Source organism: Poecile atricapillus, chromosome 20 (assembly GCF_030490865.1).
Source record: "Poecile atricapillus isolate bPoeAtr1 chromosome 20, bPoeAtr1.hap1, whole genome shotgun sequence".
NCBI classification, from domain to species: domain Eukaryota; kingdom Metazoa; phylum Chordata; class Aves; order Passeriformes; family Paridae; genus Poecile; species Poecile atricapillus.
The window spans coordinates 10450902-10472023 of NC_081268.1; the positions used below are offsets into that span (position 1 = coordinate 10450902).

Here is a 21122-nt window from a genome sequence, read left to right on the forward strand (position 1 = left end):
AAATTCCTCTTGGACTTCCTGAAGCAGAGTTTGCTGTCAGGAAAGGTTGTGTGTTTCACTAGACCCAGATAGCTGGAAAAATTAAGTATTTTGCTTTGTTTGTTTGTTTTCCCTAGATTTCAGCACTGAGACCACACACACCACTGAGTGCTGCATTATGGATTTTGGGGTTTTTGAAAGCTGTTACCTCTGTTTTCAAGAGCTGGCTGCCCTCAGAGGCAGGGGGTGAACTTTCCTGAGGCATCTCTCTTCTACAAAACCTTCATGTCCTTTCAATTTATGAACTCCTTAATAATATTGGTATTTCTTGAGCTAATTTCTTCCAGGAAAACCTGAATGGCAGCTACTGTCACACTTCTGCTGCAGAAGGATGCGGCCTCGTGTTCTGGTTTCAGTTTATTTTGGAGGGAGAAAGCAGAGGATGCAAATTTGTCCCAGCTAGGGGCAGGGTTTGGGCTGCTTCTCCTGCCTCAGGGATTTTCTTTGTGTGCCCAGTCAGTTTGATGTCCCCATGTCCAACTGAATTGGAGTGAGGCTCTCAGAGCCTCCAGGAGCTGCAGCTTCATCCTTGGTCAGGGTAGGAGGGAGCAGCGTGTGCAGGGTGGTGGATGCACAGAGGGGACCCAGCAGCCTCGTGAAGAAACCCAACCAAACACAAGGACACAGCTCCTGGGCCATGACAGAAGCAGCACAGAGAGCACAGGAGCACCTGGGACCTCGCAGGGACCTGGAAGTCTTTGGATGCTGAGGTTCACAAGAGCAACGTGGAAAATGCCCAGAAGCTCTGACCAGCTTTTGCTTCTTTCCTGCTCTTCAGCAAATCTTCTCTCCTGCTGATGGAGGAGGGAGATCCCATCCCCTAAAATAACATCAGGACAGGAGGGAGCAGCCTTTTCCTGTAGCCTTTCAGCAGTTCAGTGCACACTTTGGGAATTCACAGTGGCATTGAGGAAGATTGTGAAGAGAACCAAAACCTCCTGGTGGAACACAGATGACCGTGAACCCCTCTGTGACCAAGTGAAAATTTGGGTTTCAGGCATTTGGAGCAGCACATGCTGTCACTGTGTGTGTCACTGTGTGTGTGTCACTGTGTCACTGTGTGTGTCACTGTGTGTGTCACTGTGTCACTGTGTGTGTCACTGTGTGTGTCACTGTGTGTGTCACTGTGTCACTGTGTGTGTCACTGTGTGTGTGTCACTGTGTGTGTGTCACTGTGTGTGTCACTGTGTCACTGTGTGTGTCACTGTGTGTGTCACTGTGTGTGTGTCACTGTGTGTGTGTCACTGTGTGTGTGTCACTGTGTGTGTCACTGTGTCACTGTGTGTGGCACTGTGTGTGTGTCACTGTGTGTGTGTCACTGTGTCACTGTGTGTGTCACTGTGTGTGGCACTGTGTGTGGCACTGTGTGTGTGTCACTGTGTGTGTCACTGTGTCACTGTGTGTGTCACTGTGTGTGTGTCACTGTGTGTGTCACTGTGTGTGTCACCCACAGTGCTGGTGGCACACTTGGGTGTCCTGCTTGGGTCTCCAGGCTCTGGAATGTGGACAGGCTCCCACATGGACAGAGTCAAGGATCAAAAGGGATATTTTAGTGTGCACACCTTGCACATCAAGGAAGTGTTTGCTTTGCTTCATTGGAGTGACAGCAGAGGGGTTTCCTCCTGTGGAGGGGAGATCTCTTCTCCAGCAAACAGCCAATGGAAGGCAGCAATCCACACTGGGAGTACAGTGCCTGTCCAAGAAAATACCCCCTGAGATGGGGTGACACTGGGAAAACAGCTCCTGCTTTTCTCTCTTTTAACCCTGCACTTGAAAATCTTCTTGTCTGGTGCTGTGTGCAGGAGATGTCCCCAGTGAAGGACAACAGGCACTTCCTATGCTTCCTGACCTTCTCCCCCTGCTCCTGGTGTGAGGCCCAGGACCCAGCCCCTGGGCTGCCCCAGGGAGGAGATGAGAGCCATGGGGAGGGCTGGGAAGGCCACCACAGCTGATTTATCAGATTTTCAACTTACATCCTTCTTTTTCTGTCTCTGCTTTCATCATCTCCATGTAAAATGAGAGTTCATTTACATCTGTCTATTCCACTTCCCATAGCTCCAGTCATGATGGGAACCTTCTGGTTCTTGTAAAACCATGGCAGATGTCTGTAAATTGAGCCCAGTTTCAGCCTCCCCCATTTTTTGCTTCTTTTGCTTTCTGACAGCTGAGGCCTTTTGATTCAGCCTGGGATGAGCCAACTGCACCTTGGTTTCCAGAAGACAAGTTGGGACATCCCACTGGTGCTGGTGTCTTGCTGGCCTGTGCAAAGGTGCCCATGAGTGTTTGTGAGCTCACTGAGCCTCTTTGGTGCTGCACACCAGAAAAGCCTTTCAAGGAGTGCCCAAAATGTGTTTCAGCCTTACCCTAACTGGGCACACCCTGTCCTCTGCCAAGGGGCATCACCACAGAATCACAGAATGGGCTGGGCTGGGTTGGGGGGACCTTGAAGACCCATTCCTGTTGGCCATCACTGATATCATCGAGGCACCAAGGATCTCTGGGTTTTCCAGCTTGAGTATTGTTTAGAAAAAACCAAAGGATGCTCCACATTCTCTGCTGGGGCAGGAGAGCTGTTCCTGGGTATTGGTTCAGAGTGCCACATCCTCCTCCACACGTGTTCCTTTTTCCTCTCCTTTTGAGGAGCTGATGTTGAAGACTGATACTTCACTGATCTCTTTCTTCCCCTCCCCAAAAACTCAGCAGGATGTGTGCTGTAAAAATAGCCTCATTAGAAGCCATCTGAGTACATATGCAATCACAGATGACTCAAAGGGAGCACGGAGCACGCATGTTTCTGTTGCTGTCTTCAGAGAATTACATGACAAATTATTCTTAGCTGGAAGAAATGTCCTTTTATAATTGGGGTTTTTTTCTCATTCTTTCAGAAGGGAGGAGTGTGTGTTTTTTAAGTAGCTTTTAGTCACTTTCATTATTTATGAGGATGCTACTCCAGATCAGAAACAGCAAACTGCAAGTGTGAGTTTCTTGTGGCTGCAGCAGCTGACAGGCCCTGTTTGCTTTCACTCATTGTTCTTCTGCTCAGCACAGCCAGGGAGACCCTGCAGAGACCAGGACAGCTTCACTCTGCAGCCTCCAGCCTTCACCCCTGCTCCTGCCATGGACCTGTGGGTGGTGCCACCATGCAGAGGGGACTGGTGTGAGCACACAGCCTTTCCTTTGTGTCCTTCCCTTGGGAAGAGCCCTGGCATTGCCCTCGTCTGGCTCCTGGCATCGATGCTGCTGATGCTCCACACCCACAGCTCTTCTGGCCCATGTTGTTGTGCCAGAGCTGCCACAGCTGCAGGGCCAAGGAAGCTGGACCCAAATGGGTCCAGGAACCCACTTCTACCCCTGTCTTCCCAGTTCCCCATGCTGAGGCTTCATTAAGGCCTTCTGCAATCTCTGCTGCCTTCACACACTCGTGTCTGACATGAAAGTGGCCGTAACGTCATCGGAAGATGAAAGTCTGATGATCAAAGCAGGCAGCAATGTTGAAATGAGCATTGTGAGATGGCAGAGCTGGTATTACAGTAATTGGCTGTGTGGCCTACTTAGTGAGAGCAGTGATACATGCAAGTGCAATGTTTGTTTGCCTCTTTCATGTTGGAAATCACAGAGTCTGTTCTGGAAGTGAAACAGGACCTCACCTGTAGGAGCGAGCACTGTGTGATCCCAGGGCTCCTGCCTCCTCTCCTGGGCAAGGAAGAGCTCTTGGCTTGCCCACAGTTCATTAAAGACAAGACATGGCACAGTGGAGGAGGTTGGTATTTCCCAGGAAGGGGCAAAGCCAAGGAGAAGTCAGATCCCTGCTGTGGAATGGGTTGGGTTTCAGCCAGCTGTGCCTGTGCTCTGCTCCTCTGTGGCCTGAGGGCTCTGAGCAGTTTTCATCCTGTGCAAGCAGTGTCGTGTTTGGAGAACAGGAATATCCTCTTCCCAGGGAACATCAGCCCATGGATGTTTAAATGCAGTTGGACCTGCAGAGGGAGGTGCAGCTGACCCCTGGAAGTCACTGAACCCTAAACCTGCCTTGTTTCAGCAGAAGGGAGGTGCCATGAGGCTGGGGACCGAGCTCAGAGCCACCAGGGGAGGGGACCTGGCACTGGGAGGTGGCTCTGGCAGGTTCTCCCTTGGCTCCTGTGCGCTGCTGTCTCCACCAAGTGGAGGCTGTGACCATCACTGGTCCCAGTGAGTCCCCAGCAGTGCCTGCAGGGGTCTGGAAGCTGGGGCAGATCTCTGTGTGGGTCTGCTGGGGACACTGGGGAGTCCTTCTGCTCCCAGCACCCAGGACTGATCCTGAGCTTACCTGGCATCCCCAAAGCTTGGAGTCCTTTTCTCTCTGTGCCCTCACCCAAACCCGTGAGACCTGCTTGGAGCAAGTGCAGAACTGAAAATTCACTCCTGTTCTTGCTCATCCTCTTTCTGAGCTTTCCCAGTGGTTGTGCCTGAGCTCCAGAAGAGTTCCATGGGACAGGAGCAGCAGAACCAGGCCTGGCCATGGCACTGCTGAGGCCTGATGTCGTCCCTGTCCCTGTCCCTGTCCCTGTCCCTGTCCCTGTCCCTGTCCCTGTCCCTGCCCCTGTCCCTGTCCCTGTCCCTGTGTCTGTCCCTGCTCCTGTCCCTGCCCCTGTCCGTGTCCCTGCCCCTGTCCCTGTCCCTGTCCTGTCCCTGCCCCTGTCCCTGTCCCTGTCCCTGCTCCTGTCCCTGTCCCTGTCCCTGTCCCTGTCCCTGTCCCTGTCCCTGTCCCTGTCCCTGTGTCTCTCAGGGAATTTCTGGAGAACAAGAATGTTCTAGATCTCCTGCTGCTTTATCTTCATCTCCAAGTGGACGTTCTTTGTGCTGCTCAGTATCAGAAGAGGCAAAATTCATCACAACCCTGGGCAAGTGCAGCGTCATGGTTGGCTTTGATCTTCCTCCACAGTCCTTGCTGAGGAAGGGAGGATTTTCCCATCTACCCTGGTGTTGCCTTTATCAGGGTTTTGCCTTTCACACCTTCTGGGTTTGATTGATCTGCAATCAATCCCACTCTGTTCTGATCCCTGAGTACCCTGTCCTCACTGAGATGGATGGGCCTGTGGCACACCCGATAATATCATCATAAAGAATGTCCAACCACTGTTCCCAACCACATCTTCTCTGTCTCAATCCATCTTTCTTGTGTGTAAGATCCCTGTATGATTTTGGGAGCACAGCATGGGGGAGTACGTGTGAAAAAGCAGGAAATGAGTGGGAAGGCAGGTCAAGGCTAATTCTCTCTGTTTAGGGGCTATTAATTGTACATTTCATTCTATAATGAGAATGAAGGGATGAATAATAAAATCTCTGGCAATAGGATGTGCCTGAGCCAGTTTGCAATGGTGACTCCATGTCTGTGTGGGAGGTTGGGCAGTAATTACTGAAGGGTTGTTCTCACTGTTCCTCTGCTCCCCTCGTCCCTGTCACCTCCAGCTGCAGCACCCTGCTTCCTCTGTGGGCTCCACAACCTGTGTCAGAACCCACTGCAGCTGTTGGTTCTCCAACACTGTGATTCAGACTTTGTCCTGATGAACTTTATGATGTTCCAAGCAATGGGATTTTTTTCTCTATCACTGCTGCACGATCTAATGATCATCCATAAGTTCAGCCTATTTTTATTTTATTTTCTTACTTCTGCCTAAAATGTTTTCAAACACCTTTGGCTGTTCCTGATGTTTACATGACTCTAAATATGTCACAGTGGTTTCTATTTCTGGGTAGTCTGAGCCATTATATATTTAGTTCTGATTTCTGAACAAACTGAACCAGCAATTATTGTACCTTTGTTTTTCATGTAGGAGTGTATTAATAACCAGTATGAAAAAACAGGGGTCCATAAAGAGTGGTGCTAAAGGAGCTCCACTGGCTTATTCCCACATCCTTATCTGGTGGGCTCACAAGCCCTTTGCCTTTTGCCACCACAGTGCCTGTTAATGTTGTTTTACACTTTGAGGTGTCCAGTTTCCTTTTCTTAAAGGGTTTTAAATATTTGTTTAGATTGTTTTCTCCCACAAATTCCCAGCTTCTCTTTCCCAGATGAAAACTATTTCTCAACCTGTTTCTGAGCACAGTGGTGCCCCTCTGCCTTTCCCCCTCCATTAGGCTTTGACTGTCATCCCCAATAGTTGTATCTGTCCATAACATGGTAGTGTCTCTGGATATCCTCATCCTCCAGATGATCCCTTTGATCAGCACTGTGTATGTTCAATAAAGCCTCTGAATACCAGGGGATGTCAGGTTGCTTGAAGGGATAAAAGAGAGGATGCGATGGAGGGTGGAGATAGCTCCAAATTAAAAATGTCAGGGAATCATCGAATCGTTTAGGTTGGAAAAGATCTTGAAGATCATCAAGTCAAACTTAATTCAGCAGTGCCAGGTCCAGCAGTGACCCATGGCCCCAAGTGGCACAGGAGGATACAGCTTTGTGTGAATGGACTGGTGATGGCAAAATCCCTGCAGTCAGAGCTGCTGGAGCTGTGCCTGCTGGCAACCAGGGCAAGTTCTGTGCTCTTCTTCAGGGCTCCAGTGTGTTTATGAACATTACTGTTGTTTGTGATGATTAAGGTTATTTTCATTACTAACAAATAATTTTATTGCTTTTGTCTGGTTCAATTTTAATTACTTATCATGTATGGCAGACACACATTAATATGCTTCTTTTAAATAACCTGCATTAACCAGAGTACCTTGAATTAGATGCTGGTGATGCCAAAAGGAGCTCTTGGCACTGAGGATTCATGTTCTCCTCTCTTTCCCCCTTCAGGGAGTGTTTGAAGAGGAGCCCACGGAGCCCGAAAGCCGAGGGCTCCGACTCGGTGACATCTCAGTCCTCCCCCAGTGAAGAGGCTGGAATGATGACTGAGGTGAAAGTGAAGACAGAGGTACCAGATGACTACATCGAGGAGGTGATCTGGCAGGATGACACCAAAGATTCCAAGAAGAACATCAAGGATGGCCCGGGGGATGTGCCTGCGGAGATCTGCGTGGTCATCGGCGGCGTGCGCAACCAGCAGACGCTCGGTGAGGCACGGGGCACCGTTCCCTCAGGGCTGTGGGGACAGGATGACACTCTGGAGAGCTGTGCCTGGACACTCAGCTCTCCTGGAGGGCCCAGAGCCAGGCTGAACATCAGCCTTGGGGTCCTGGCTCAGGATTATTGACCTTCTGTTGTCTGTTTGTACCTAGTTACCCCTAAAGGCTCAGCCAAGATCGGAAAGAAAAAGCTCTTTATCTTCTTCTGGCATGTTCAGGGCCTTGCCCATCAGTCACTGCAGCACCTGGTGAGCCCAGGGCTTGGGGGTGTGTTTGACACAGATGAGGAACTTGCAGAGGAAAGCCTGAGAAACAGCTGAGAAGTTTTGAGGAAAGTTGTTCTGAGGAATGTGGATGTTTTCTGCAAATGAGTCTGGGCTCAAAAGCAGGTTTTACAGGTTGCTGTTTGTTTTCCTGATCACTCCTCAGTTGTGGGAGTGCTTCTGACTCTGGGCTGGCTGTGGTGTGCCCTGTTCAAAACAATTCTTCCTGTCCCCACCCCATCTCCTGCTGGGATGAGAAGAAGCTTTTTCTTTTTAGTGTGAACATCAAACTGTCCTCTCCTCCTGCTCCAGGGAAAGAGGCTTCCTGTGGGAACCTGGCAAGGCACCTTCTGCACTGCCTCTGTTGTCCCTGGCCTGGAGCAGGTCCCTGCAGTGTCTCTGAGATCCAAAGGCACTTGCTAATAAAAAGAAGGAAGGGCAGTTGGACCAGGTTTCCTTTAAGGGACTCAGGAAGAAGCTGGTTTGAGCTGCCCAGCATTGCTGCTGGGGTTGGTTTGTCCTGCAGGGGGAGAGAAAAGAGGAATTGAGGTTGGATTTTCTCCCAAGTTTTGTTGATCATTGTCCACACTGCTGGAAGGAAACCTAGGAGATGTCCTTAGCTAGTGATTGTCTCAGGAACATCATTGCTCTTCCTGTCCTTTCCACCACAGGACAGCCACTAAGGGCAGGAGGTCAGTGCTGTCTATGCAGGTCTAGGGAAAGCCTAAGAAGTCTAAAACTATTTCTGGCATGAAGATTTTACAATTTGGAAGAAACACTCTGTGTATTTTCAGAGTTTTTGTGCCTCTGCAGCTCTTGATCATTACATGGGCAAAGCTGAAAAGCATCCCTGGTGTCCTGGGAGGGAGAGCTGGGGCTGTGACTGATGGGCAGCAGTGGCAGCTCCTCCAGCCACGGCCACCAGCCCTTGGTGGAAGTTCCCAGGGTGGGTGTTTGCCCCACAGGATCCCCTTCTCCCCACAGCTCCTCTGCTCTGCCGTGTCCTCTGGCACTGGTGGTTCCCAGCTGTGCAGTGGGGATGGGATTTTTGCTCTTGGCTGATTTGGGTGGGCTGGAGGGGAAGCCAGTGAGGAGCAGCTGAGGGCACTGGGATTGTTCAGCTGGAGCAGAGCAGAGTCAGAGCTCCCCAGGGGCTGCAGCTCCTCCCGAGGGGCAGCTCCAATCTCTGCTCAGGGACAGGGACAGCAGGCAGGGAACGGCTGGAGCTGGGCCAGGCCAGGCTCAGGCTGCAGATCAGGGCAAGGTTCTTCCCCCAGAGGCTGCTGGCACTGCCCAGGCTCCCCAGGGAATGGGCACGGCCCCGAGGCTGCCAGAGCTCCAGGGATGCCCAGGGTGGGATGTTGGGGGGTCTGGGCAGGGCTGGGGGATCCTGGGGGTCCCTTCAGTTCTGTGATTCTGTTGTCCCTGTAGAGAGTGTTGGGAACAGCCTGGTGTGAGGGGGACACTCACAGTGTGTGGGCAGTGTGGGGAGAGGGACAGATTCATGGACCACGAGTGGTGGTTGAAAGCTGTGTAAACTGGAGAGTTTGTCTGGAAGGGCCTTTTCCAGTGAAACACACATTGTGTCAGTCATTGTAAAGCCTGGGCTTCTTTAAAGGCAGTTTGGTCTGGAGATGATTCCAGACCAATTCCTGTGTGAACAGAGCCCTGGAAGTGCCCCTGTCTGCCATGCACATGACCCTCATTTTTGGGGAGGGGGCTCTGAATATCTCCTGTGTGGCCATCAGGTCCTGTGCTCTGTGGTGCCCCGAGAGCTGCTCCTTGTGTTTGCTGAGCTCTGGCACCTGCTCCCCTCTGTCCTCCCCTGGAAATCACACCCTGTGCCCATCTCTGCACACACCAGGGTACTCACACCAGGAATGTGCCTCTTCTGTCCCTGCTCCACTAGCCATTCCAGCTGTTCCACTGGCCATTCCAGCTATTCCACTAGCCACTTGGGCTGTTCCACTGGCCATTCCAGCTGTTCCACTGGCCATTCCAGCTGTTCCACTGGCCACTTGGGCTGTCCCACTGGCCATCTCAGCTGCTCACTGGCCATTCCAGCTGTCCCACTGGCCATTCCAGCTGTCCCACTGGCCACTTGGGCTGTCCCACTGGCCACTTGGGCTGTCCCACTGGCCATCTCAGCTGCTCACTGGCCATTCCAGCTGCTGCACTGGAGCAGCCCGAAGGTGTGACCTGCTGATGCTGCTGGTGCCTCCTGTCTCCAGAGCAAAGGCTTTGTGACTCTGCTGCTGCTCCCCAGCACTTCCAGGAGCTTTCCTTGCCCTGGGATCTGGGACTTGCCCTGTGTCTGGTGTAATCACTTCCTCTGTGCAGCCAGACAAGGATTTGGTAGGATTTTATTCACCTTCATTGGGAAGCTGAGACTGGAGGTGTTGAAAATGGTTATTTTTGTAGCAGTTCCTGATGAAGTGGTGAATCAGGAGTGAATGAACTCTGTGTGGAGTTGCCAACCCCCAGCCTGTCTCCTTTCAGGGGTGCTGGGGACAGTTTGTTAAATGGGGGATGTGTCTGAGCCAGGACCACTCTGCTGAAGGCTCAGGGCACACGTGGCTCCAAGTGACAACTTCCCTGCAGGGCTCAGCCTTGGGACTCGGCTGAAATACACATTACAAGATTTATGTCTCTTTTCTGAGTCACACATCTGCTCTATTTGTATTTTTAGTTGTTACTTGGAGCAATTTATAACAGGGATTCCCAGCTCAGTTGCTGCTATTCCCTGACAGTATTTACACCAAACCAGGCCTTGTGTCTTTGCCTCCTGTTTGCCTGCACCAGGTCCTGTCTCTCCCAGCACTTGGGTCTATTCCAGACTGTGCCTCCATCCATGTGGAGCATCCCAAACCCCGTGGGGCTGGAAGGGGCTGTACTGGGTGGGATGGTTGGGGACAGTGGCCACAGCCAAAGAGCTGTTTGTGGGTTTGGACCATTTTCCTTTCAGTTGCTTTTCCACAAAAGAAATTTAAATTTCCAGTCCTGTGGGATCCCTCTCTGGCATCCCAAGCAGAGGGAGGTTGGCTCTCACCTGGCTTCTGTCAGCTGCAGCTGCTGAGGATCCTCTGCTCCCCCTGCACCCACCTGCACACCCAGAGCACCCCAGGTGTCCCAGCCCTGGGCACAGCTCAGAGGTGCCACATTTCCTGCTCTTCTCTTCTTTCTTCTGGCAAGAGTCACAAGCTGAGCTGAGGCCAGGGGCACTTGAAGAGGCACAGCACATGGATCAGGGCAGGTCAGGACAGAGGTACACAAATCCCACCATGGAGCTGTTTGGAGAGGAGAGGAAAAGCATTTGTGTTGTTATTTGGGAGAAAGAGGGGGAGACTGTCAGATGTGGATCGTTTCCTCCTGTTGGGAATAGCACCAGGTCAGTATTTGTGTCCTGGAGGACTGAGTGATCTGTGAGCTGATCAGAAGTTTGATACAAGACTCCTTAAGCTCTCAATCTGCTCTCCCAATCTGGTGCTTTACAAGGAACATTTTGGAGAGGACTTTTCAAGTAATGCATTAAATCAGGAATGTTTCTGAGACAGAGTGAAGAGAGAATCCTGCTGCTGGGAGCCTCTCTGTCCATCTCCCATGCACACACTGGGTTCATGCTGAGGTTTCAGTTGCTGAGCTGCTCAGCATATGAAATTCAAGAGCACTTTGGATTCTCCCTGGTGAGGTAAAATAGTACTGCAGAAGCCTTAGAAATTCTGTGAGACCTCTGACATCTTGTCAGGAAGCCACAGGGACAGATGGGTCTTGGAAATTTTTAATAGGCTTCAGCCATCATTATTCCTTGGAAATGCATCCACTTTAAGGGCTTTTTTCTGATTTCTTTTTGCACAATTTAGATGGAAAAGCAGTGGAACGTGGCTCTCCCGTTGGATATACACGAAATCGATATTCAGGGACCTGGATTTTTGACCATGCATTGAGATACACGTCCGGTATGTGATGGAAGGGTGTGAAAGTCTAACCAGGGCTCAGGGAGCAAAGGAGGCTCTGCAATTCCAGCTGCGAGGCTCAGGAAAAGCCCAGCCCAACTGAGTGCACCAACTAACCCCAAACCTTCCCCATCTCCCCTCCTGCTACCACCAGCTGTCACCTGCATGACACCCTGAGGGGACAGTGACCTCGCTGCTGGTGGCCAATACAAGGCCTGAGCACACAGCCATGTCCTTCATCCACTTCACCTTTCCTCCACTCTAGCAGCACATTTATTGGGGCAAGGCACCCCTCCTTTCTCTAAAGTTTAGAGGGGCTGTGGTGAGCACACAGCTGTGTGAGCTGTGGCTGTGCCTCAGGTGTGTAACACACCTCCCTCCCTCCCTCCCTCCCTCCCTCCCTCCCTCCCTCCCTCCCTCCCTCCCTCCCTCCCTCCCTCCCTCCCCAGCTCCCTGCACTCCTGGGTCTTGCTCTTCCCCCTGGGCAGGGGGTGAGTGCAGGTGTCCCCTCCAACCTTCCCTGGGTTGCCCTTGAGACCTGGCAGCTGAGGACACCTGCACAAAAGCCCTGCCTGGGCCATGTGGTCCCTGTCCTGCCTCAGCTCCTGCCCTGGTGTCCAGCACAGCCCCCATGAGGGCTGCAGCTTCTGCTGGGGTTCCCAGTGCAGGAGGAAGGCACTGCACAGTTGCTGACCTTGCAGAACTTCTGCACAGCCAGTGCATTTATGTGCCATAGGCTGTCTCCAGAAGAAATAGGAAAATACAATAAAAATGGGGAAAAAATTCAACCAAGAGCCCCTCACTGTGTTTGACCTGTTTGTACCAACTCACAGAATGACAGAATGCTCTGGGCTGGAAGGGACCTGTTGTGGGCAGGGACACCTCCCACTGTCCCAGAGTGATCCAAATCCCATCCAGCCTGGCCTTGGGCACTGCCAGGGATCCAGGGGCAGCCCCAGCTGCTCTGGGCACCCTGTGCCAGGCACTGCCCACCCTGCCAGGGAACAATTCCTGCCCAATATCCCATCCAGCCCTGCCCTCTGGCACTGGGAGCCATTCCCTGGCTCCTGTCCCTCCATCCCTTGTCCCCAGTCCCTCTCCAGCTCTCCTGGAGCCCCTTTAGGCACTGGCAGGGGCTCTGAGGTTTCCCTGGAGCTTCTCCTCTCCAGGTGAGCTCTCCCAGCCTGGCTCCAGGGCAGAGGAGCTCCAGCCCTGTGATTAATTCAGTGGCCTCCTCTGGACACATTCCAGCTCTTCCCAGTGCTCCATGTGCAGGCAGCTCTGTTGGGATGTGGGTGGGCATCAGTCACATCGTGCTGCTGCTTCAGCTGAACCCCAGCTCCTGTTTGCAGGGCCCAGGGGTGGTGAGTGCTCTCCTCTGCTGCTTTGGGGCTCCAGCTCCAAGAGTTTTCAGAAAGGAATTTTGGAGGTTGGTGGTGGAAATAATCAGTCCTTGAGCATGGGGATGAGGGCTGGCAAGCGCTGCTGACCTGCTGATAGCCCAGGTTTCACTGAGGCAGCTTGTGTGCAGTGAGCACAGGTGGTGACTGTCCCACAGATGTGTATCTATATAAAATACAGTGAGCTGTGATAATAAAAATGCTCTGGAGCAGATCAGACACAGCCAAGTGCCTGTGCTATCAGAATATGTGAGGATTTTTTCAGCTGGGTACTCTGGTGTATCAGACTGTGGCGAATGGCCTCGTTCAGCATCAGTGACAAAGGAGCTCCCCAGCTCAGGAAACAGCCCCAAGTAGAGCTGTCAGTGGTGGGCAGGGAATTCAGGGCTCTGAAGGGGGGTATTTTCTTCCCAAGCTGTAAGAATGGGACATGGGGAGGGGAAAAAGGACTGTGGGCATAGTGTGTTCAGACAGCACCCTGGGCTTGTCCCTGGCAAGAGCTCACTTTGAGTAGCTCCAGGTGAGTATTGCTGTGAAATGCTGCTTGGGAATGTTTGTCTGGAGTGTGTGTCAATGGTTTTGTTCTCATTTGTGGCTCCTCCCTGAGTTTTGCTGTGTGGCATGGTCAGGAAAAGATTATTTCAAGGTTGTATGAGGAAAGGTGCATGGAAATGAAATTCTGCATTCATACCAAATTAATTCAGCCCTTTTTTCTCCCACCTCCTCTTCAGTCAAGTGATGCTTTCACCCTCCCAAAGAGCACCAAGGGGATCCCTTGTTGTTCCACAGCTCTGGTGGGCAGTTAAGAAATGCAGTGCATTGTGAAAATAAGGGCCTGGAAAGTGAATTTATAGCCTGTGCAACAAAGTGAAGTAAGAAAAAAAGAGATTGAATCAACTCAAGTAACAAATCTAAGAAAATTTCTGTCTGCCTGTTCAATAACAGAAAAGTCTAAATTCATGGCATAACTTCATCATTACAAATGGTTCTCCCAGCTCTGTTCCTCTGGTTTCATTTCAAATGACTGTTTGCAGATGTGTGTTTTCTGGAATTAGAGACACAAATCGAGAGGAGAGACTACTGTGGTCATGTGCTTTTCCTTAAAAAGGGCAAAAGTTCTGTTTGTATCTATTTGGTTTCCACTGGGTAGATATTTACCAAATCTCTGTGGGTTTCTTGGGAAATTTGTACATTGTGCATTTCTTGAGAAATTTTGAAAACTCCTGGCCTCGAGATAACATATTGCCTTCTTTTTTCAGTTGAAAAGGATTTTTTCCCAGCTACTAGGAACTTACTGAAAAGTAATTCAAGGTTATTTCTGTCCATAGGAAACATTAGTCATTATTATAAAATTATAAGTCAGGCTATTTTGAGAGTGGCCCTTTCACGTTAGCAAAGTTAAAAAGATACGCTGAAAATGTAAGTTCAGGGTAATGTGCCAAGGAACTTAAATAAGGCTGAAAGAAAGAATAGTGTCTGGGATAGTGATTTCCTGCATTTATCTCCATGAACTTTCCAAAAATTACTTTGCTGCCAAGTGCACCCTTTTGCCCGCAGTTTGTGGACCAGGGTGCAGGGAGGCTGTTTTTCCTGACCTCTCATGGTGATGTGTGCTTCTCTCTCTTGTTTTTCAGGGTCTTACGAGTGTGGAATATGTGGGAAGAAGTACAAGTATTACAACTGTTTCCAGACCCATGTGCGAGCACACAGAGGTATCTCAGTCCTGCTGGGATCTGGGGAATCCTGGGATCACACAGCTTCAGGCCAGGCTCAGGCTGCAGATCAGGGCAAGGCTCTTCCCCCAGAGGCTGCTGGCACTGCCCAGGCTCCCCAGGGAATGGGCACGGCCCCGAGGCTGCCAGAGCTCCAGGGATGCCCAGGGTGGGATGTTGGGGGGTCTTGCAGGACCAGGAGTTGCACACCTGGATGATCCTGGAGGGTCCCTTCCAGGATATTCTGATTTTCTGTCTATTTTCAGGAAGGTCATGAAGGTTGCTCTGCTGCTTCCCTGGTCATGAGTATTTCTTCTCTGGGGTGTCCCATTGAGAGGGGCCCAGTGAGAAACTTTGGGGCTGTCTCAGCTTTGTGGCTCTTTACTCCAGCAATATTTCTCCCCAGGTCAGGAGCAGCTCCTGTGTTCAGTTCAGTGTGTGCAGCAGGAGCTCAGAGCTTTGCCTGGCAGCTCCCAGTGCCAGCAGTGTGGTGGCATCTCCCTGAGCTGCTCTGCACTCCTGCCCAGCTGGGAATTCCATCCATCCCTGAGAAGTCAGCCTGGCAGGATATAAATCAGACATGGGCATTGTGATTGCTGTATTTTTATGCTCAAATCAAAATGCTCCTTGAGCTGCCCCTGTGCCCCTGCTGTCAGCTGAGGTCACTTCCCAAATGCACTGTGTGCATGAAAGGTCTCCTGCTTGGTCAGGAGTGGCTTGATCTGAGTTTTCTGTAAGACTGAACAATCCAATGTTGCTTAATTGCAGAAATGTGAAAGTTTGAGGTGGTTTATTCAATCAGTAGTTTGCAGGATTTGGAGCTCTGAAATACCAGAACTGCAGGGACTGGAAACCAGCTCCTCCTGAGCCTTTCTTTGGGTTTGTTTCCTGTCCTCTGAGGTGAGCACTGGAGTCACTGTGCTGTGACTGAGAGCACTCAGCATCTGCTGAGCTCCCCAGGTGTAACCACTGGCTGAAAATCCAGGAATAATGAAGGCTAATATTAAGTTTTAAATGCTCAAACTCTCAGAAGTCAGCTCATGCACAGCTGAGAAGTGAACATGCATCCTTAACTGCTCAGAGTTTGCCACAGTCTCGTAACACATCCTTAACTGCATGGTTGCATATTCCTTGTGTGCTGTTTAATATCACAGAACTGGTTCTGGACCTCTGGATACACAGAATTGTTTTTCCATGCTGCTATTTCTTTTCTAAATACCAGCAAAATTCCTTAAAGTGCTTTAAATGTAGCTTCAAGTAGCTTCACCCTGCAGCTTACAGGGGCCTCTAGTTGTCCTTGCTTTGACCTGAGTTATTTCTGAGCTGCTTTTTGCATCCAGGGCAGAGGGAAGGCCTGTCACCCTCTGCTCGTGCAGTCGATCCATCCTTATCCACTGCTTGTTTTGCCCTGTGCAGAACTTAATGTCTTCTCATCCTTTGAGCTGTTCAGTTCCACCTGAAGAGTTTCACCCTGGCAACATCACATTTTTCTTTGCAATGAGCATTTTTTGGAGAAATTTTCTGGATTTTTTTATAGCTGCACCTGCCTCCACTGCAGCTCTGTGTGGCAGAGAACCTGCGTTGGAGGTGACCCGTGTTCTTGAGGCTGATTTCTTTTCTTGTCTGCCTTCAGGAGCAGGGGAGTTTATATTATAAAACAGGGCATTTTCTTGGTTTATTGAGCCTTCCCTGCAGTGCTGAGCATTGTCTGGAGAATTTCAGGGAGCGAGTGCTGTGGCAGTTTGCAGAAGGGCTGAGGCAGCTCTCTTCAGGACGTGCTGCCTTGCAGGGACAAGTTCCCATTCTGCTTTCCCCGAAAGCCGAGATCCAGGCACGGAAATATCTTGGCATGGAAATCCCCATGTAAGGGTTCTGTAAAGAACCAGAAACGTAGGTCAGAAATTTCCCCACTACGTTTCATCGAAGAAGAAAGGAAAAGGTTGTGTTCCTTCCCCTTTGCCTCCCCAAAACTCACAAATAAAATAAAAAATAAAATAAATAAATAAAATAAAAAAGAAAATAAATAAAATAAAAAAGAAACCCAACAAAAAGTTATGTTGTGGAGCTGAAAGGCTCCTTTGTGAGCTGCTGTGCAGCCCTGCAGGATCCCAGCTCTTCCTCCTGCTGGAGCAGAGGGGCTGTGCATTCCTGGTGCCGATGGAAGGCTCTGTCCCAAACGTTGCTGCTTCGCCTACACTCAACCCAGGGCTTCAAAATGTTTTGCTTACGGTGCTTTTATTTTAGCTGTGTGGGGTTTTTCAGGTCATTAAAAGGTTTGGATTGCCTTCAGGAGTTAGTCAGCTAGAAAGTTCTGCTTTGTACAGTTGGGTCGTGTTTAAGCAACATGAGCAGCAAAGCATCTGCATGTTTTGAGTCAGGAAAATTATTTCACTTTTAGAGAACTCCAAAAAAAAAAAAAAAAAGGCTGAAATTGCTTTATTAGACTTTCAAACAGCAAATTTATAAACCTCTGGGCTGAGGCCAAGCAAGGGAGATTTGTACCCAAAGGAGAATTCTTCCCAAAGCAAAGGGAGAAAACAGCGAGGCTGGAGTTTAACCCTCGCAGGATATATCGCCTGTAGCGCAAGAATTGGTGGAAGTTCTCTGTTTCCAGATAAGCTTTTCTGGGCTGACTGATGATTTTGCTCAAGCTGTTTTTCATTATTATATATTTACATTATAAGTTGTTGCATTGCCTCCCTCCAGACCCATCAGCTCTCCCTGTCCTCCCCACAGGGCTGTGCCAGCCAAGGGCTGAGCTGCCCTCACCACAACAGATCCTGGATGCTCTCAGTGGGCTTGGACTCTTCAGGCCAAGTTTCGAGTTTCACCAGTTGTTAAAAAACTTCTCAAAGCTTTTCAAGTTTCAGATGAATGTTTTCCAAGAATGGGTTCTGCTCAATTCAAAAAATATGAAAAGGAAGATGACTCATTCAAATGGTGAATATGGAAAAATGTTTTTTTCCAAAGTGCACATTTTTTGGAGTCTGAGTTAAAGTGATTCTGTCACTGAAAGGATTTTGAGGTGAGGAGTAGAAAACCAATTAAGGAATAACCATCCCTGAGGAGAGATGGTGTCCCTGAGCTGTAGAAAGTTTGGGTTCATTTGTTTTTTTACTGAAAACATCAGATGATTTTGGGGAGGTGCTTTGCTCTCTGCCCTGCATCCCAAGATCCATTTTTCCAGTCTGTAACAGATACTCACATGAGATGCAGAAAGTTTCTTGGGACACAGGAGTTAACTTTGAGTTAACACTGGTTCATTTTCCAGCTTCCCTGCCCACCTCCCTATTCTGACTGACTTTTGCAACTTTCTCAGAAATTTGTCTTTTGTTTCACAACTGTAATTACTTGGTCTGACCTCAAAGGTGATACAGAGTGGGCTGTAAGGGGATTTTTAGTTCGTCATTTTTTAATTCATGAATGCTTTAGTCTGTCTTGTGACTAAGAGTAACAACATTTCTTGAAACAGTTCAGAAATGGCTGTTCCTCAGATTTGGTGTGTTGCCTGAGTCTTGTCAAATTTGTCTAAAGTACTTTTTAAAGCTATTTAAATAGTGCATATCTTTTATGGTTTGTTTATGCCATTGCTTGTGAACACCAGGACAGCATTTTGCATAAATCTATTGTGCCATCGCTGCTTTTTCTTGAATGATGGGTGGGAATTTAAACAAGTAGGAGCTGTGGAAAAATCCCGAGCTTTGCTGTCGAGGTTTTGCACCTGATACTGAGGGTTTCTGATCTGGCCCCTGAGTTTATGAAGTTGTGCCAAATTAATACCATTACCTAGAAAAATGATCTAATCAGGCAGGTTAATCAAGTAGAAATATACAAATTCACAAACCCACAATCATTTATTTTTATTATTTTTAAGAAATAAGGAAATGAAATGCAAACAGTGCTCATTACTTAAAGCTGAAAATTTTAAATTCAAAATTGCTGTGCCATTCTGCAGCTGTGGTTTCCAGCGCAGTGCAAGCATCATTCCAAAAGACATACGGAATATTTTGCAACACAGTTATTAGATAATGTGACATACAGTATATGTGATTTAGGATGAATATGGAACACTTCAGACTGGTTTGGAAATCCTAATTGTTTATGATCCTTGACTTGTAACTTTGGGGTTTGCTTTCCAGCTCACAGCTTTGCCTGTTGTGTTCATTCAGGGCTTGAACATGGTCTCTGCTCTGTGCTTCTTGCAGTCCCACACATGACAGTGGAGGGAGCTTATTCTCCCTTCTTTTGGCATCTGCCTTCAGTAAGAGCAGGATGGAATCACCCTGGGATATTCTTGTGGCCCATCTCCTGTGCAGGCTTTGCCATCACTGCCTGTGGAGGGCAGGGACGGTGCTGGAGCCAAATCCCACAGGAGCTGAGCCGGGTGCGCTGTTCACTGCTCGCTTTCCTGGCTTCACAGCCTTCCCTGTTCCAATGTGTGCACAGGCCTGGGACTGCTCCTGGGGCTGCAGCCAGGCTGGGAGAGCTGCGGGTGCTCACCTGGAGAAGGATCCAGGGAGAGCTCAGAGCCCCTGCCAGGACCTGAAGGGGCTCCAGGAGAGCTGGAGAGGGACTGGGGACAAGGGATGGAGGGACAGGAGCCAGGGAATGGCTCCCAGTGCCAGAGGGCAGGGCTGGATGGGATATTGGGCAGGAATTGTTCCCTGGCAGGGTGGGCAGTGCCTGGCACAGGGTGCCCAGAGCAGCTGGGGCTGCCCCTGGATCCCTGGCAGTGCCCAAGGCCAGGCTGGACAGGGCTGGGAGCAGCTGGGACAGTGGGAGGTGTCCCTGCCATGGCTGGGGTGGGATGGGATGGGCTTTAAGGTCCTTTCCAGCCCAGACCATTGATATGACCGTGGGCAGCTGCGCTTTTACCACGAGCCCTTGTTGGCCATGTCCAGCCTGGCAGCCCCGGTGAGCCCCTGAGCAGCCCGCGAGGGGCCGGGCAGAGCGGGGAGAGGAGAGCGGAGGGGCGGAGGGGGCAGCGCGGATCTAATCGCAGCTCTTTCTCTTTGCAGACACCGAAGCTGCCTCAGGGGAAGGAGCCTCACAAGGCAGTAAGTACAGCGGGCCGCGAGGGGCTGGTGTGGCGGGGCGGGCCGGGCCGGGGTCCCGCTCCCTGAGGGGGTCCCGCTCCCTGAGGGCCCCGGGCTGGGCAGGGCCGTACCGCAGGCGGCCGGCAGGGGGCGGCCCCGCCGCGGAGATGGCGGCGGCGTGAGGCGATGTGAGGCGACATGAGATGACATGAGGCGACATGAGGCGACATGAGGCGACATGAGGCGACAGGGCAGAGCGGGCGGGCACGGTCGGGGTCGCTCCTCACGGCCTGGGGGTCTCTCACCGCACTCAGACTTTGTCGCTGTCCCCCCGCCGTGCCCCGGGAGCTCCCCGGTGAGCGCTGCGAGGGACCATGAGCTCCCCTTCGGTCGGGGAGGGCCCGGGCACTGCCGGCCTCTCTAGCGGCGTCCAGCCCCGGGGAGATTTTAAAGCCTAAAGCTGCAGTTCGGGGTCTGTGCCCCGGGGAGGGAGAGCCAGAGCTGGCCCGGGGCAGCAGCAGATGGGGACAGAGCCGGGGCCCCGGGGAGGGGTGAGAGGAAAGATGGAGCCAGGCTGTTCCCGGTGACAGAACAGAGATAACGGGTGTGAAATGGAGAGAAGAGAGGTTGAGGCTGCTTGAAGGAAAAGCGCTCCCTGCTGCTGTCCCCAGAGAGCTGTCCTGCATCCTTGGGGCTTTACCTGACTAGCCTGGGTAAAGTCCCAAGTAACCAGGACTGAGCTCAGAGCAGACTCAGCTTTGGGCAGGTCAGACCAGAGATTTCCTGAGCTCTCTGCCCACCTGGGTTTTGCTGTGTGTTAGGTGAGAGCCATGATTCCCACTGGAAAGGTAAGTTCCCAGCATTGGTGGTTGCAGACGGCAGCTTGGAGGCACCAAACTTACCCTGGGTGGGTACAGAAATGTTAGATAAATAGTAAAGAAAAATAAAAAGTACAACCATACCACCTTTTCTGAACTCATTCTTCACCGTGTTCTGTGATGGGTGAACAATTGGCATTAGCACAGGGGGGTCTTGGCTTTCTGTCTGCAAAAGGAAGCAGGACTGACTTCACTGCAGGTGGGGACTGGAGATCCTCAGCCCTGAGCTGAAACATCTCAGTAGCAAGCAGCCATCCCACATCAGTGTGAGCTCACAGTGTACTGCTCACAGGGGGAGCTGGGCTCTGCAGCTGAGCCTTTCTCTGTTCTCTTGACAGAGTCCAGCGCTGTGCAGGGCATGGAAACTCCTTCCCAGGCTCCTGTCACCTCCTTTAATGTCTCTCTTTCAGTCTTTGCTCAGCTGCCTGTTGGTGTTTGACTTGCACTGAATCTTTCCAGGCTCTTCTCCTGGCTCTCTTGCTCTGGATTTTGCTGGCAGGCACTGCTATGTTCTGGGCTAGGCTGTGTGCATCCTGGGCTTGCTGTTTGGGTATTGGGTACTTTAGCCAGAGCTTGGGAACCACCTTGTGCAAAGAGAGATTATATTTTTTCCATAAGTCAGCTTCTCCCCTTCCCACTTGTTGTGGGAACTTTTTTGGCTGGAAAAGATAGGGCAAAGTGAGGTGTGAAGAGAGAAAAAGACATGAGGGCTCACACCTTTGCTGTGTGGGCAGACTCAATGTTGTTGGAGCTATAGAAGGATTTCTGTGGATGTAAATGCCTCTTCTGTGGTGTCT

The 21122-nt window shown here is 50.7% G+C and overlaps 1 protein-coding gene across 5 annotated transcripts in view; it reads left to right on the forward strand.

Annotated features, from left to right (window-relative positions):
* The window catches only part of ZNF618 (zinc finger protein 618), a 118868-nt gene that overhangs the window by 56792 nt on the left and 40954 nt on the right, over positions 1 to 21122 (forward strand). For 3 of the 5 annotated variants that reach the window (XM_058853956.1, XM_058853957.1, XM_058853959.1), the window contains exons 3-6: positions 6815 to 7071; positions 11207 to 11302; positions 14334 to 14411; positions 19430 to 19468. In XM_058853956.1, the coding sequence (XP_058709939.1) occupies positions 6815 to 7071; positions 11207 to 11302; positions 14334 to 14411; positions 19430 to 19468 (470 nt within the window). The remainder of the gene's footprint in view (positions 1 to 6814; positions 7072 to 11206; positions 11303 to 14333; positions 14412 to 19429; positions 19469 to 21122) is intronic. The other 2 variants (XM_058853960.1, XM_058853961.1) reach the window with 1 other exon arrangement.